The sequence below is a fragment of the Carcharhinus amblyrhynchos genome, chromosome 16 (assembly GCF_965287045.1).
Source record: "Carcharhinus amblyrhynchos chromosome 16, sCarAmb.v2.hapA, whole genome shotgun sequence".
Classification (NCBI taxonomy): Eukaryota; Metazoa; Chordata; class Chondrichthyes; order Carcharhiniformes; family Carcharhinidae; genus Carcharhinus; species Carcharhinus amblyrhynchos.
Window position 1 is genome coordinate 35843466 of NC_137339.1, and position 17428 is coordinate 35860893.

Consider the following 17428-nt stretch of genomic DNA (forward strand, 5'->3'; position numbering starts at 1 on the left):
AAGAGGTCTTTGCAAATTTGAAACACTCCCCATCCCCAGCATGGGACTTTAGTTCCAGAAGGGAATTTCCACCCTTTGTCTTTATCTTCACAGTACTCAGATGTTAATAGAGTGGAATCCCTTCCTGTCAATAAAGGCTGCAGGTCAGACCTAGGGAACCTTGATTAGAATATGGATTCAGTTGATCATAGCATTTGTGGGAAGTATGCAATGATTATGAAGCCCACAAACCCCTCTACCTGGCTCTTTGGTCAATCTCATAAAACAGATTTACAGAGTTGTTCCTTCATCTGTTGGAGCTAGTTAAAAACTATCACTTAATAGGCCATCACTCGGATTCAATTCACCCAAAGCTAAAACTTGCAATACCCCTCGAAATTAATTATTATGTTGAGAGGCCAGTTTGCAAAATATTAACACTTTACTCGAACAATGAAACCCCCCACCCCGTTTTTCCAGTGAGGGCGACCATCAAGTGATCCATCTTAAATCTTTTTAAGTCTTGGATGTGCTTACTTTTCTCCTAGCATGTGCCTGTTAATATCTAATTCTGCTTTGTTACAGAATGGAAAGAACAAAAGTCATTCATTTATTTTTCACCTTTAACACAGCAAAAGTTTCTACGATGCTTCGCAAAATGTTATCAAACAAAGTTACATCACATGATGTAAGGGTCAGTGCTCAAAAGTTTGATCGAAGTTTTCAAGGAGCGTCTTAAAGGAGGAAAGAGTGGTAGAGAGGCAAAGAGGTTTACGGGTGGAATTCTAGGGCTTAGAGTTTTGGCAACTGAAGGCACAGCCACCAATGGTCAAGCATTAGGGAAGACCAAGAGGTCTGGAATTGGAGAAACGTGAATATTTTGGAGAGTTGTATGACCAAAGGGTATTATGTGGATAGGGAGGGGCAAGGCAATAAAGGGGATTTGAAAACAAGGATGAGCATTTTTAAAATGGAAATTTTACATTTTCCCCAACATTCAGCTGCAGGAGCAATTTTGAGGATGGGATCATATCTTTAAGCTTCAAAAAGGTGCAGGGGCCTACAGTTAAAAACAACTTTAACTTGTCAAAGTCACATCCAAAGTTTGAACTATAGTAAAGGCCTCTGACCAAAGGGATTTTAATTACACGCATTTTATATTTACCCCTTGCTACCTTAGCAAAAGTAAATTATTGGTGCAATTCTGGGGAAGGGTAAATCAGAAAAAATATAATGGATACGTGATGGAGTAAAATCTTACCTCATAATGATCTCCAGGGCATAAACGAGCAAAACCAATCAAACCTAAAAATACACAGGAAAAGGACAGTTAGTATTTAGAATAAAAAGCAGTTTCAATCACGTTTGCTGGGTACACCAAAATGTTTTTCATCTCTTATTACCAGTTGGCATAAGAAAGGCAGATTTACATTTCCATAGCACCATTCACAACATTTGAACATTCAAAAGTGTTTTAAAGCCAATTAAATGCTTTTAAATTGTGCGCAGTATACAATGTGGGGAAACGTGGCAGCCAATTTGTGCATGGCAAGGTCCTATAAACAAGAATGAAGTGCATGACTGTATAATCAATCCATTTTAGTGATTTTGGTTGAGAGTTAATATTGGCCAAGATGCCATAAATACTCTCCCATTCGTTTGTTTGAATGGGGTCTTTTACATCTTGAGAGCTTGGGTGGGGCCTCAGTCGCATTCAAAAGACAGTGACTTCTGATTCAGAGACAAGAGTATCACCTCAGAACCAAAGTTGACACTAACAAAGTTAACATGCGCATTAAAAAAATAAAACTATTATCTGAAAAATTGTTCAATCGCCCACCTCAAACAATAATATGTTTTTTAGGAAAGAAAAGACGCTATAGCTGAGTTAACATTTCAGCTGTATATTAGACCAGTAAATTTGGTCTCAAGGATCCAACAGGATAATTGGGAGAATTCCTTCTTCTAATTTGTATCCAGTATATCTGCTGGAAGTATCCTTGTGTGGAAAAATGGGGTGAAGATGTGATTGACATGGATGTGAAGCTTCCCACAATTGACTGGTTTTCCAACACTAGGGTGATGCATGAAATATGACTAATTGGATGAGCTAGGCCATTTTAGGGAATAGTTCTGAGCTTCCCCAGATTCGCAGGAGAGCTAGTCCTTTTCACCTTGATGTGCAAAGGTTGATCCCTGGCCCAGACCATCCCTCCACTAACGGTGTCCATATCTACCTATCGAGAGGCCTATGTAGCTCTTCATAATTGGTATGGCAGCATTTAGACCTACTCAGGGATTTTCCCCAATGTTGTACTAGCTGGGGATTCATAGTTGATTTATTACTGTCACATGTATTAACATCAGTGAAAAGTATTGTTTCTTGCATGCTATACAGAAAAAGCACACTATTCGTAGAGAAGAAAACGAGAGAATGTAGAACGTTACAATCATAGCCAGGGCATAGAGAAAGATCAACTGAATGAAAGGTAAGCCCATTCAAAAGTCTGACAGCAGCAGAGGAGAAGCTGTTCTTGAGTCGGTTTGGTATGTGACCTCAGACTTTTGTATCTTTCTCCTGATGGAAGAAGGTGGAAGAGAGAATGTCTGGGGTGCATGGGGTCCTTAATTATGCTGGCTGCTTTGCCGAGGGAAGTGTAGACAGCCAATGGATGGGAGGCTGGTTTGCATGATGGATTGGGCTATATTCGTGACATTTTGTAGTTCCTTGCAGTCTTGGCAGAGCAGGAACCATACCAAGTTGTGATACAACCAGAAAAAATGCTTTCTATAGTGCATCTGTAAAAGTTGGTGAGTCGTAATTGACATACCAAATTTCCTTAGTCTAAGTAGAGGCATTGGTGGGCTTTCCTAACTATGGCATTGGCATAGCGGGACCAAGACAGGTTGTTGGTGATCTGGACACCTAAAAATTTGAAGCTCTTGACCCCTTCTGTTTCTTCACTGTTAACGTAGACAGGGGCGTATTCTCCTTTACGCTTCCTGAAGTCGATGACAATCTCCTTCATTTTGTTGACATTGAAGGAGAGATTATTGTTGCCGCGCCAGTTCACCAGATTCTCTATCTCATTACTGTGCTTTTTTCTACTTGCCGCAAGTTTCTACAGCAAGTTTTCTACTTGCTTAATATCTTCTCCTTTGTTTCCAATTTCTGACAATAGAGATGTAGCTAAAGATTAATAAATATCATCAGTCAATTAAGAAATGGACAAGTCAATGGTTCAATATTTTCCCTTTTGTTCAGTATTACTGTTGCCAGAGAAAATGTTCTTTTTCCAAAACATATTCCAACAAAACATGTTACAATCCTGTTCAACACCAATAATATTTAAAGAAGAAATCTGAACACCAAGAAATTAACCAACAGAGCTACCCCGTGTAATTTAATGTTTTTAGGGGAGATCTCATTGAGATGTATAAGATGATGAATGGGATGGATAGGATAGAGGTGGAGAGACTCTTCCCGCTCAAAAAAGACAGTAGGACTAGGGGGCACAGCCTCAAGATAAAAGGGGGGCGGTTTAGAACGGAGTTGAGGAGGAACTTCTTCACTCAAAGGGTGGTGAATCTCTGGAATTCTCTGCCCGTTGAAGTGGTGGAGGCTGCCTCGCTAAATATTTTTAAGACGCGGGTTGATGGGTTTTTGATAAAAGAGGGGATTAAGGGTTATGGGGAGAGGGCGGGAAAGTGGAACTGAGCAGCGACAGATCAGCCATGATCTTATTGAATGGCGGGGCAGGCTCGAAGGGCTAGATGGCCTACTCCTGCTCCTATTTCTTATGTTCTTATGTTTAAACAAAACAAACATCAAAGAATTAAATAAAGTAGTATTATTAACTGAACACTATAGCTCTACTTTCTATTTCCCCCAAGAGTTCCATCTTGCAAAACTTTTCAGGTTAATTGGCTTATCCTGGGATCAACTGAAAAAGTATATCACCGCTCTCCAGTTTTCAGTCTGATTTCTCTTAAGTGTTCCAGCTATTTACCTAATACACAATTTCATTAGAGTCCTTGCGTTAACTTTTGGTGAAGTGGCCCTCTGATTTCTTTATCAGCCTAATGAATCTAGATTCCACAGTTCAAGCATGGGCCTCCCTACGATTCCTGCACAGTGACTTAAACATCTTTAGTTTGCAATGACCTAAAATAATGGTTTCAAACTACAAACAAGCTGATTGCCTCCAGGACTCCAACCACAGCTGTGTTTTATTGAGAAATTTACAATAGATTCCTTTAGCTTACAGCTAAACAAATCTTTCAGCTGCTTTTCCTCTTACCAACTTTGTCTGATATTGAGAATCAGCTTCCAAACACAGTCTGCATCATGGACGATAAATCTAGTCTTCAATCTACTTTAGTTGGACGTCTGGTTATATCTCTTAACTTTTGAGAAGCTACCAGGCACAGAAGACCCAAAGCTGACATAGTCTCTTAGCTGCTTTCCAAAAATCCATCAACCAGTCTTGCCCACTAGCTTTGTTCTAAATTGAATTTGTAGAGATATACTGGAAAACAAAAAAATCTCACTAAGTTGCTCCCATTTCCATGCCAAGATTACACCCATGGCATGTTTCCAGGTAGAAATATATGCACTTTTTTTCAAATTTTAATTTCAAAAGCTTTTCTTACTTCTTGGAAAAACATGAATAACTTCCCTTACTTGAAAAGCTGTAACGGTCATGTCTCCAGTTCTTCCTCTAAAGAAGTCCACTTGCTGTTTATGGTCTTAACTTCAGAGTCAATGGTCAGAAAGGTAACTTTTAAGTGTAATAAACTCCAAGCTTATTTGCATTGCATTTACTTTAGGGTTACTTTTACATTGCTCACACAGATTACCCCATCTCTATAATTAAACTTTAGTTCCTAAAATAGTCAACCATAGTGGAGGACATGCTCCTGTCTGCATCAATGGGGACAAAATGGAAATGGTTTCAAACTTCAAGTTTTTAAGTGTCTAATCTGTCTTGGTTCCTCCATGTTGACACTATAGTTAGAAAAGCACACCAATGCCTCTACTTCTCAGGAGGCTAAGGAAATTTGGCATGTCCACTATGATTTTCACCAACTTTTACAGATGCATCATAGAAAGCATCCTTTCTAGTTGTAGAACAGCTTATTTTGACTCCTGCTCTGTCCAAGACTACAAAGGGTGGTGAACAAAGCCCAGTCCATCATGCAAACCAGCCTCCCATACATTGACTCTGTCTACACCTCGCTGCCTTGGTAAAGCAGCCAGCATAAACAAGTGCCCCCATGCGAGTCAGACATATTCTCTTCTACTTTCTTCCATTGGGAAAGAGATACAAAAGTCTCAGATCACAATTCTATTCCACTTTCTTTAAAAAAAAGTCAGATTTAATTATTATTAAATATTATTTTGTTTGAGTCAAATAGAAGTTACCTTTCATTCTGATGTGAAACTCCCCCAGGAGAATTTCTAATGTTCTCTCAATCACACACATATCCTACAGGAAGGAAAAGAATGGAATTATTTATATTAGTGTAAGAATAAATCTATGCATTTTGCTGTTAATATGTTTCAATTCTGCATTTGCAACATAAAATTTTACTACAAAATAAAAAGATGATAATTTTTATGGATCAGCCAGTTACTTTCCATATGTTTTCTGTGATTTAGAGAAGGAGCTCTGAACTGAGAAATGGTTATACAATATTTTTCAAATCCATTCAGAGCTGTGTTCTCTGAGAATAATAGTGCAGCAACAGGATCATTCATTAGGTGTATTATTTTGTGGTCAACACACTAATTTTTCCCGGCTTGGGTCACTGTCTGTGTGGGTTTCCTCCGGGTGCTTCGGTTTCCTCCCACAGTCCAAAGATGTGCGGTTTGGGTTGATTGGCCATGCTAAATTGACCGTAGATGCATAGGTTAGAGGATTAGTAGGTAAAATATGTACAGTTTTGGGGGTAGGGCCTGGGTGGGATTGTGGTTGGTGCAGACTCAATGGGCTGAATGGCCTCTTTCTGCACTGTAGGGTTTTTATGATTTCTAATTTTACCTATTAAAGTGTAGAATTCCTCAATAAAACAGATGCTTAAAACATGGCTGGAACTTTACTGCTGTTCGTGCCAGTGGAATCTTTCAGTCCCATCAATGGCACATCCCTATTCTGGGTTGCAAGGCAGCAAGGAGTGCATTCAATTGACAATGTGGGACCAGAAGATCCCGCTGTCAGCCAATTGCGGGATGCCTCCCACTGCAGCAAAACAGGCAGTAAATCCCAATCTATGGTTCAGCAAAACAACTACCATTGTTTATGCAGAAATGGATATTTCATCCGGGGTCCAGACTTGAAGAACATAGGCCAGAACTTTCCGGTCATTCGTGTTGGCAAGATCTTCTGGGCCCACCGATGACGCATTTCTGTCTCAGGTTTCCTGGTGGCATGGGGTGGAGTCAATGGGAAATCCCATTGACAGTGGTGCGACCAGAATATCCTGCCACCTGCCAACAGTACATTGCCTTCTGCCATGAGAAAGATGCCATGGGGAGGCTAAAGACCACCCAGAGTCTCTAGTGCACAATTATCTGTTTTAAAATAAAAGCTTTCCTGCTGAGATGAGTTACTATACAGCAGATTAATGAAGCAAGAAGGGTCATTACGTTACAAATTCAAGTTAACTGTAGGAACCGAATTTAATTGACACAAGCCTGAGGAAGATAATAAATTGCCATGGACAGCTGGAGAGATTAGACATTTTTGGGTTCATTTTAAATATTTCCTGCTCAATTCAATAGGCGAAAAATTTGATAAGGCTCAGTATCTGTTGCATTACAGGATTAGCCCATTGAAAGTAATGTGGGCAACGTGCAAACTTTATGCTCATTTCCATGATTGTGGCATGCAGTCCGCTGATAAACACACTGCTGAGCGGCTACATATTTAACAGCAGCCCAAGTTCATGTGAGGCCAGCATCAATTAAAGCTAGCTTGCACTTCTTAAAACCAATTTATACTAAAATCTGGCTGCAGCTGATTAGGATTATTCAACTGATTAGGAAACACATTGGAAAATTGGAAGAAACCTCTGCAATGGCACAGCAGTTCAGTTAGAGGACTCCTGGGTTCATGGATGCAGCACTAGAGGTCTTCGTGCAGGAGGCTGAAAGGGGAGAGGTGTTAAAACCACATGGTATCAAGCCACCCCGCCCTAACATACTGACTGCTCACCATCCTTAAAATTTTACCACATAAATCCTTATTTTGGGCAACACTTTATGTTGTACCTTATCCAATGCCTTTTTGAAATCCAAATATGTTATATCTATTGGTTCTCCTTTCTCCTGTCGGTAATATCTTCAAATAATTATAATAGATTTGTCAAATATAATTTTCCTTTCATGAAACCATGTTGTCACTTCTTGATGTTATCATGATTTTCTAAAAGTCCTGCTGGGGAATGGTTAACTCAGTTGGCTGGATAGCTAGTATATGATTTAGAATGATGCTAACTCTATGCATTGCAATCTAATTCCAACTGAGGTAGACTTGGGACCTGCCTCATTGCCCTGCCCCTCAGAGTGGAAGGTGATGGCAAACCACAACCGGCAAAAATTTGCCAAGAATATGCTCAGGATGAAGCACCAACAGACAATGAGCAAAAATCTGCCTTTAGCAAAAGCATACATGAGGGATGACAAATGTTCTGCTACAGGAATTACAGGATTTTGAGTCAGCAACAGTGAAAGAATGATGCAACGCTTCCAACTCAGGTTAATGCATGAAAGGAAACTTGCAGGTGATTGTCCAGTGCTTCTATTTCCCTTGTTCGTCTAGATTGGAAAGATTGTGAGTTTGGTATGTGTTGTGCTGTCAAAGGAGTCTTAAGGAGTTGCTGCTGTGCAACTTGTTGACGGTATGCATTATAGCCACTGTGCATTGGTGGTAGACAGAGTGAATGCTTAAGGTGGTAGATGGGCTGCCGATCAAGCTTGCTGCTTTCTCCTGCATGGTGTCCAGCTTTTTAAGTGTCTTTGGAGCTAATCATCCAGGCAGGTGGGAAGCATTCCATCACATTCATCTTGTAGGTGTGGACAGGACTTTGGGAGTTAGGTGTTGACATTTTCACATTATCTGCCGTTGACTGCCCTTGTAGTCAAGTATTTGTATGGCTAAACAATTTCAGTTTCAGGTCAATGGTAATCTTCAGGATCTTGATAGCTGGGGACCCAGCAATGGTAATGCTATGGGAAATAGTTAGATTGGTTCATTATCTGAGGATTTGTGAATGGAACTAAAAACTGTGCAATGATCAGTGAACATCCCCTCTTCTGACCTTAAATTGGAGGTCAATGATGAAGCAGCTGAAGATGTTTGGACTTAGGTTATAGCCATGAAGAATTCCTGCAGAGATGCCTTCATGCTGAGATGACTGGTCCCCACATGATCAGGCTAGACTCTATGGAGTGTCCATGTGTGCATAGGAGTGTACCTTAGGTCATGGAGAATCCTCAGTTGTAGGTAGGGAGGAGTGGAGAATTGTTGGTTTTGTCAGACCCTTGTTTGTACATTATAATTATTATTGGCAATGAACCCTTTGATACCTTGAGTCACAATGACTTGCCTTCAATTTATTACATCAACATTTTACAATTTATATAAATGACTTGGATAAAGGGACTGAAGGTATAGTTGCTAAAGTTGTTGATGATGCAAAGATAGGTAGGATTATAAGATGTAAAGAGGGCATAAGGATACTACAAAGGGATATAGAAAGTTTAAGTGAGGGGGCAAATGGAATATAATATGGGAAGTGCAACATTGTCCATTTTGGCAGGAAAAATATAAAAAGCATATTATCTAATGGTAAGAAATTGTAAAGCTCTGAGTTCATGAATCAAAAAAAGCCCAGATGCAAGTACAGCACGTAACTGGGAACACATGAAGCAACTGTGGATTACAAGGAAAGTAGAAAGAAACTTAAGCAAGGACTAAGGAGGGCTAAAAGGATCACAAAAAGTCATTGGCCAGCAGGATTAAGGAAAATCCCAAGACTTTTTATACATATATAAAGAGCAAGAGGATTGGTCACTCAAGAACAGGGGAAGGCGCATGGGATCAGAGGTGAGCTGGCAAAGTGGATACAGAACTGGCTCGGTCATAGAAGGTAGACAGTAACAGTGAAAGGGTGCATTTCTGAATGAAAGGCTGTGACAAGTGGTATTACTCAGGGGTCATTGCTGGGACTTTTACTGTTTGTAATACATATATGTATATATATATATATATATATTTGGAGGAAAATGTAACTGGTTTGATTAGTAAGTTTGCAGATGATACAAAGGTAGATGGGTTTGCAGATAGCGACGAGGAATATCAGAGGATACAGCAGGATATAGATCACTTGGAGGGTTGGGCAGGGGGATGGCAGATGGAGTTTAATCCGGACATATGTGAGGTAATGCATTTTGGAAGGTCTAATGCAGATAGGAAATATACAAAAAATGGCAGAATCCTTAAGGATATTGATAGGCAGAGGGATCCGGGTGTATGGTACAAAGGTCATTGAAAATGGCAATGTAGGTGGAGAAGGTAGTCAAGAAGACGTACAGCATGCTTGCCTTCGTCGTTGGGGCACTGAGTTTAAAAATTGGCAAGTCATGTTGCAGCTTTATAGAACCCTAGTTGGGCCACACTTGGAATATAGTGTTCAATTCTGGTTGCCACGCTACCAGAAAGATGTGTTTGCTTTGGAGAGGGTACAGAAAAGATTTACCAGGATGTTGCCTAGTATGGAGGGTATTAGCCATGAGGGGAAGATGGAGAAACTTGGTTTGTCTTCACTGGAATGATGAAGGTTGAGGGGTGAACTGATAGAAGTCTACAAGATTATGAGGGGCTTGGATAGAGTGGATAGTCAGAAGCTTTTTCCCAGGGCGGAAAAGTCAATTATTAGGGGGCATAGGTTTAAGGTGAGATGGGCAAGGTTTAAAGGAGCTATATGAGGCAAGTTTTTTTTTTTACACAGAGGCTGCAGAATGCCTGGAACTCATTGCTGGGGGAGGTAGTGGAACAGATACAATAGTGAGTTTTAAGGGGCATCTGGACAAATACATGAATAGGATGGGAATAGAGGGATATGGTTCCCAGAAAGATAGGGGGTTTTAATTCAATCAGGCAGCATAGTCAGTGCTGGCTTGGAGGGCCAAAGGGCCTGTTCCTGTGTTGTAATTTTCTCTGTCCTTTGTGATTAGGAAAGCAAATATAATGTTATCATTTATAATGAGAGGAATTCCATACAAAAGTAGGGAGCTTGTGCTTCAGTTATACAGGGCTTTGGTGAGAACACATCCAGATTACTGTGTACAGTACAGTATTGATCTGCTTATTTAAGAAAGGATGCAAATGAGTTGGAAGCAGTTCAGGGAAGGTTTTCTGTACACATACCTGGATCGAGCTGATTGTCTCATGAGGAAAGGTTGTATAGGCTAGACTTGTATCCTTAGAGTTTAGAAGAGACAACTTGGTTGAAACATAAGATCCTGAGGAATTAGACAGAGTTGACATGCAAAGGATATTTCCTCTTGTGGTGGAATCTAATACTAGGGACCACTGTTTAAAAATAAGGGGTCGCCCATTTAGGACAGAGATGAGAAGAACTCTTTTCTCTGAGATGGTTGTGAACCTTTGGAGCTCTTCCTCAAAAAGTAGTGGAATCATTCTTTGAATATTTTAAGGCAGAGGTAGATAGCTTCTTCTTAAGCAAGGAGGTGAAAGGTAATTGGGGGAATGTGGAGTTGAGGTTACAATCCTAGTTCAAATGTTTATACGTTTTTATATGTTTGTATGAATTAGAAAAGACAACAGCCTTGCTGAAGCTAGACCGGAAAGTCACACCCGAGGAAAACGGACATTTCCATTGTCTGCCCCTCGCCTGCTCCAATTATGTGGCAGGCTTTGCGATAAAATTCCAGCGATTAAGTTGCAAAAAAAAGAATAATTTATATGCCCAAAATTTAGCATAGTAATAACCTGTTAAAAAAAATTGATAAATCAGAGCCTATTTTACTATGTTCGAAGCTAATAAATTCAAAGTGCATAAAGTTAAAAGATGGAATACCTCTGTACATTCCCTGTAGTTTCTGTTAATCTCTATCAAAGTTTCCCGTGATCCTTTGGTGGAAGGAGACACAGAGTAAGCTTGCTTCATGTTGTTTGCACCATTGCGTAGCCGCCATTGGATGAAATAGGATTCATATAGTTCTTCTATCTGGATGATAATTAATTACAACAATAAGATTGGAGGGTTCAAATACACATTGCTGTAAATGAAACTCTATAAAGACCCAATCTTTCCATGGCAATTAATATTTCTACAAAGTTTAAGCTATTTCTCCATTTACAAAATGTAAAGTATAATAATAAAATCATACAGTATGGAAGCAGGCCATTCAGCCCATCATTTTATTTATTCACAGGATGTGGATATCACAACAAGGCCAACATTTGTTGCCCATTCCTAACTGCCCTTGAGAAAGAGCTGCCTTCTTGAACCATTGAAATCCATGCGGTGTAGATTCACCCCTTGTGCTAGTAAGGATTCTAAGATTTTGACCAAGTGACAGCAGAGAAGCAGCAATTCAGGATACCATGTGACTTGATTGGGAACTTAGAGGTGGTTCTGTTCCCACACCTTAGATTGCCTTGTTCTTCATGGAGGTAGAGGTATATTTTTAGAAGGTGCTGCCAAAGTAAGTTTGTCAAGTTGCTGGAGTGAAGCGGTGGTGGAGGGAATAAATATTTAAGATGGTGAAAGGGGTGTCAATCTGTCCAAGATGGTGTCAGGATTCTCATGTGTTATTGCTACACTCATCCAGTCAAATGGAGAGGGCTCCATCACACTCCTGACTTATGCCTTGTAAAAGGTGGCTAGGCTTTGGAAACTCAGAGGTGAGTTACTTGTCACAGAATTCCCTAGCCCCTGACCTGCTTTTTTAGCCTCAGTACTTAGGGAATGGCTGTCAACCCAGCAGTCCAGAAAAAAACAGGCAGGTAGTGCAGGAATCCTCTGGAATTGGTATTCTATTATGGAAGCTGATAAGGGTACCTCATAGGAGCGCAGGCAAAGCCAAGCTTCCCTTCTTTCCCCTAGTCCCTTGATCTATGGTGTGACCACTTCTCTAAATGTGCTATCCATATAACTCAGCCTTGTGGATATGTCACAGTGTCTCCAGTCGCTCTTCAAGGTCCAAAACCCAGGGCTCCCATTCTTGCAACTGGTAACACTTCCTGAACATGTGGTGATCTAGGACACTGCAAGAATCCCAAGAACTCCCATGTGACAAGCAATACAATTCATCGGCTGTCCTTGCCAGACATATCTTAAACATAAAATTTACATCTTAGACCAGAACAAATCTAGATACAGATAATAAATAATACCTCTGTCAATAAATAATAGATTTCTGGCACACAAGTGACAACTGCACAGGAGGAAGGGGGTGGGAGGGAGGAAGAAGTAGTAGAATGGAAGAACAATAGTGATAGAGGATTCATTAGTCAGGAGACCATTTAGGCGTTTCTGTGGCCGAAGGTGTGGCTGCAAGATGTTGTGTTGCCATCTTCATGTCAGGCTCAGAGATGTGATCAAACTGTTGCAGGGCATCCTGAAAGGGGTGGATGATGAGTTAGAAGTCATGGTACACGATGAAATGAATAATATAGATAAACAAAGAATGAGGTCTTGCATCAAGAATTTGGGGAGCTAGGCAATTGATTGAAAAGCAGGATCTCTAAAGAAGTAGGGGGCACGTAACTGCCAAACGAGCATGAAAATGGGAGAGAATTGTGCCCATTTTTGGGCAAGCCCTCAGACCCAAACATATGCCACTTAGTGAAAAAAAAAAGAGGCATAGTATGATTCACACCTCAACATAGCTCAACTCACTCTGACATGCTTCCTTTCCTATAACATAGTGTGTTTCTGTCCCCTCTCCCTGCCAAATTACTTTAAATTCTTCCCAACAGCACTAGCAAACCTACCTGCGCAAGGATGTTGGCCTCAATGTGATTCTGGTGTAGACTGTCCCATTTGTGCCTTCTCCAGAAACAGTCTCAGTGATCCAGAAATTAAAACCCTCCCTCCATCACTAACTTTTCAGCCACACATTCATCTGTCCTATTTCTACGCTCACTAGCACATGGTACCGGGAGTTATCCAGAGATTATGGGAGCGATCTTACTGGCTCATTCCACTGGTCGATTGATGTGGCCAGCCGATTAGAAAGTGAGCGAAGCAAAAAGCCAGCTCATGCCCGGTTTCTCACCTCTCATAATATCACAAGAAGATACAAATGGGACAGTCCGCACCTGAATCACATTGGGGCCAACATCCTTGCAAGTAGGTTTGCTAGAGCTATTGGAAAGAGTGTAAACTAGTTTGGTAGAGAGAGGGGTAGAGACACATTATGTTATAGGAAAGGAAGCATGTCAGACCGAGTTCAGCTATTTTGAATGTCAAGGCTGGATAGTCTTTAATGCTAGGAGTGTAATAGGTAAGACTGATGAATTGAGGACATGGATTGACACGTGGAAATGTGATATTGTTACCAACAAAGAAATCTGGTTGAGGGAAGGGCAAGACTGGTAACTCAATATTCCAGGATTTAGGATCTTTAGGCAAGACAGAGGAGGGTGCAAAAAGGTGTAGTACTATGAAATAAGAAGTCAATTACTGCAATAAAGAGAGATGATGGGGGCGATTCTCCCAAAAAAGTTCTAAGCGCTGAATTCAAGGGAAAACCAATGTAAATGATTGTTTTTTCAGTGGGACTTTACACTAGAATCTCCCACACTCCTTGCAATGCAGAGGTCACAATCGTGAACATAATTGAAAGCTTGATGAATGGTGCCTATTCATGCCAGGGTCTGATAGTTCCCACTGAACTGTCAGCCTTCCATTTGCTGGCCAGCCTGACTGCTGGCCAGCTCCAGGTCCCCCACAGTGATGCCCCATCATCCCTCCCACAGCCTGATTGTGGCCCCCACGATCATTTCCAGGTCAACCCTGACCACACCCCCTTCCCCCTCCATCCAGGAGTGTCCCAATTTCCAGACGCCCCCCTCAACCTCCACCAGCAGTGATGATCCCCCCCCCGGCCCTCCCCGCCTGAAAAATCCTCCCCCCCCATGGGAGGCAGACCTCCCCACCAGACACCCTCCTCACCTACACCACCCCCCCCACCCCCTCCCCTCCAAAGCAGGAGGCCACAGCTGGATTACTGGGCACAGTTCTGGTCACCTCATTGTAGGAAGGATATGATTGCATTAATGGGGGTACAGAGAAGATTCAGCAGAATGTTGCCAGTGATGGAGCATTTGAACTATAAGGAGACACTTGATAGGCTTCGGTTGTTTCCTTTAGAGCAGAGAAGGTTGAGGAGGGATATGATTTAAGTGTATAAGATTATGAGGAGTATGGATAGGATGGATAGGATGAATAGGAAGCAGCAGCTCCCTTTGACTGAGGGGTCAACTATGAGAGGGCATAGTTTTAGGGTGAGGGGTAGGAGATTCAGAGGGGATTTGAGAAAAAGAAAATTTCATGGTGAGAATCTAGAATGCAAAATCTGGGAAGGTAGTGGAGACCAGAAACCTCACAATCTTTAAAAAATATTTGGATGACCACTTGAAAGATCATAACATTCAAGGATATGGGACAAGTGCTAGAAAATAGGATTAGCATGACATTAGTGGTAATTATTGTCAGTGCGGACTTGATGGGCAAAATGGTTTTTTCTGCGCTGTGCGACTCTATGACTTCCTGTGAAGTCTGAAGCATGATTTTGGTGTGAGGGAGACCACTCCCAAGAGACATGCTAGAGCAAGAACTTTATCTGTTACAGAAAGAAGGCTCGCCTATAAGCTGAAGCAGGCTGCACAGAAAGCTCCAGGAAAAAAAAATGATGAAAACAAACACTGTGAGTAAGCTGGTGGAGTTACCAAAAGGAAGTGTCTGAGGTTTATACATTCAATAATGTGTAGCTTAGCAAGATACCTCCCATAGAGGTTGTTTTAATGGTCAATGGATGCGCCCTGAAAATGGAAGTCGACACTGGCACTGTGGCCACTATCAAAGGAGAAAACACATACAGACATCCTCAGAAAGGATTGCAACCCTCAAGTCTTAGCCATTCCAAGGCTACTCTGGCAACATACTCTGGAGAGACACTAAAAATAAAGGGGAAATGCCTGTACCTGCGTCCTATAGGAATAAGTCCGCTCAGCTGCCCATCATGGTGATTGAAGGACAGAGACCCCATCTCATGAGACGGGACTGGTTGAAACAAATAAATTGAACTGGCTGGAAACATTTACTATCCAGAATGGAGGGATTCCATGAGTCCCTATGGAAATAACAAGTAGTATTCCAGAGAGAACTGGATTGATAAAAAGGGTTAAAGCTAAAATTTACCTAAACTAAGAGGTGACATTTAGGTTTTTCTGAGCTCGCCCAGTGCTCTATGCATTACACCAGAAAGTAGTGGTTGAACTGAAGAGTTGGCCCACCTAAGCATCATCAAGCTGCTATCAAACTTTCGAATGGACCTCATACTAAGTTGATCTTTCTCTACACCCTAGCTGTGACTGTAATACTACATTCTGCACCCTCTCTTTCCTTCTCTATGTATGGTATACTTTGTCTATATAGCATGCAAGAAATAATGCTTTTCACTATATACTAATACATGTGACAATAAATCTAACCAAATCAAGCCTCTCTGAAAGAGTACCATGACTCTCACATAGGGGACAGGTCATTTAATGTTGACGACCCTGTTTTAGCAAGAAATTTTGGTGGCGGATTGGTGCCAGGGAAGACTGTGGAGAAGACAGAGCATGTCTCATGTGCAGTGGAGGCACAGGACAGTTGAGTTAAAAAGTGTATTGACTACTTGTCTATGAAGGTGGATGTAGACCTGGGAGACAAACAAGTGGTCCTCTACATACCAGCTTCTGAACTTGAGGTTTCGATGCCTGGAATTGGACTAAGAGAGCCTTTGGCTTCGGTGGCCAACGCAGAAGGGCCTAGCAACAGTCTAGCATCCTGTGTTTTTGACAGCTGAGGGGCCCCTGGCAGAATTGTGGAATATGCTAGGGTCTGGAACTCTCCTGACAAACTGACATTATGAACTAGTCCTCCCTTTCATCCTAGTGTCCCCATTGTAATTTTGTTTCTGTATACCTAAATGTGTAACTGTTCTTCTCTGCTGTTTTATCTTAAGTATAGCTCAAGGAGTTGGGGGGGGGGGGGGGAGAAGAAATATGGTAGCATGGCCCCTTCAAGAATTGATTCTTCACAGGCCATGTGACCTAGCCAGAAATCTCAGCCAATCAGAAACATCGGAGCACATCTCCGAGGCTGGAAGTCAGCCGACCAAGTTGGGGAGTTGTTGGGAGCAGGCTCATGTTGTCGTGTCGCAAATCCTTTAGTTGTAAATAGTTTCTTCTTGTTAAATAAATCTTTTTGTTTTATGCTTGCCACACTAAGTAACTTTGTTGTTATACCTATACTGACCTGTGATTTTTGTTCTAATGAATAAAACTATTAATTGGGAAGAGTGGTGACTGAAGATAGAAAAACTATTTAAGCAGCAGCAGAATACGGAAATTATATTATACCTTCAGATTAACCTTTAGCCATAGCGTATTTATACAGTTATTATGCTGTCATGAATGTGTCAGCAAATTCAAAGCCACCAACATTTCAACAGGTATTTTCACAGGATGTGAATCCCAATAATGAGATTAGCAACTGCTAATAGGAAAGAGTTTGGGTAGGTGATTGCACCATTCGGGGAAGACATATATATGTTGTTTGTTTTAGAACTAACAGGAACCGAGGGGATAGACAGCCAAATACACAGACAGAGTCTTCAAAGGGAAACAATGATTTAACTGGCAACTTTTTCGTGAAAAAAAGGGAACAAATTCCATTCAGCAGCCTATAAGCCAGTTCTAGTGCAGGAAACCCTCGTGTAGGCAGTTAAAACCCATCACTGAACCACAGAGACGTTCTCCAGAATAACTACTCAATTGTATAGAGTGTGGTAACCATAAGCTGGTCTTTACTAACAGATACCTGGGTTGGATGTTGTAAGGGAAGAAGGTGTCCTGAAAGAGTTCAGATCTTCTAAATGTACTTTAAATCTGAAGGGTTATTCCTACGTAAACTGTGTGGATGAGTTTAGTAATCATGGTGGCACAGTGGTTAGCACTGCTGCTTCATAGCTCCAGGGACCCAGGTTCAATTCCTGGCTTGGGTCACTGACTGTGTGGAGGTTGAAAGTTCTCCCCTTTTCTGCATGGGTTTCCTCCCACAGTTTGAAAGACGTGCTGGTTAGGTGCACTGGCCGTGCTAAATTCTCCTTCCGTATACCCAAACAGGTGCAAGAGTATGGCAA

At 41.3% G+C, this 17428-nt stretch overlaps 1 protein-coding gene across 4 annotated transcripts in view; it reads right to left on the minus strand.

The window, feature by feature from the left end:
• Nucleotides 1-17428, minus strand: part of ripor3 (RIPOR family member 3) — a 207591-nt gene that overhangs the window by 78410 nt on the left and 111753 nt on the right. For 3 of the 4 annotated variants that reach the window (XM_080204440.1, XM_080204439.1, XM_080204442.1), the window contains 3 exons: nt 11086-11235; nt 5405-5468; nt 1241-1284 (listed from right to left, as the gene is read on the minus strand). In XM_080204440.1, coding sequence (XP_080060566.1) covers nt 1241-1284; nt 5405-5468; nt 11086-11235 — 258 coding nt within the window. The remainder of the gene's footprint in view (nt 1-1240; nt 1285-5404; nt 5469-11085; nt 11236-17428) is intronic. The other variant, XM_080204443.1, reaches the window with a different exon arrangement.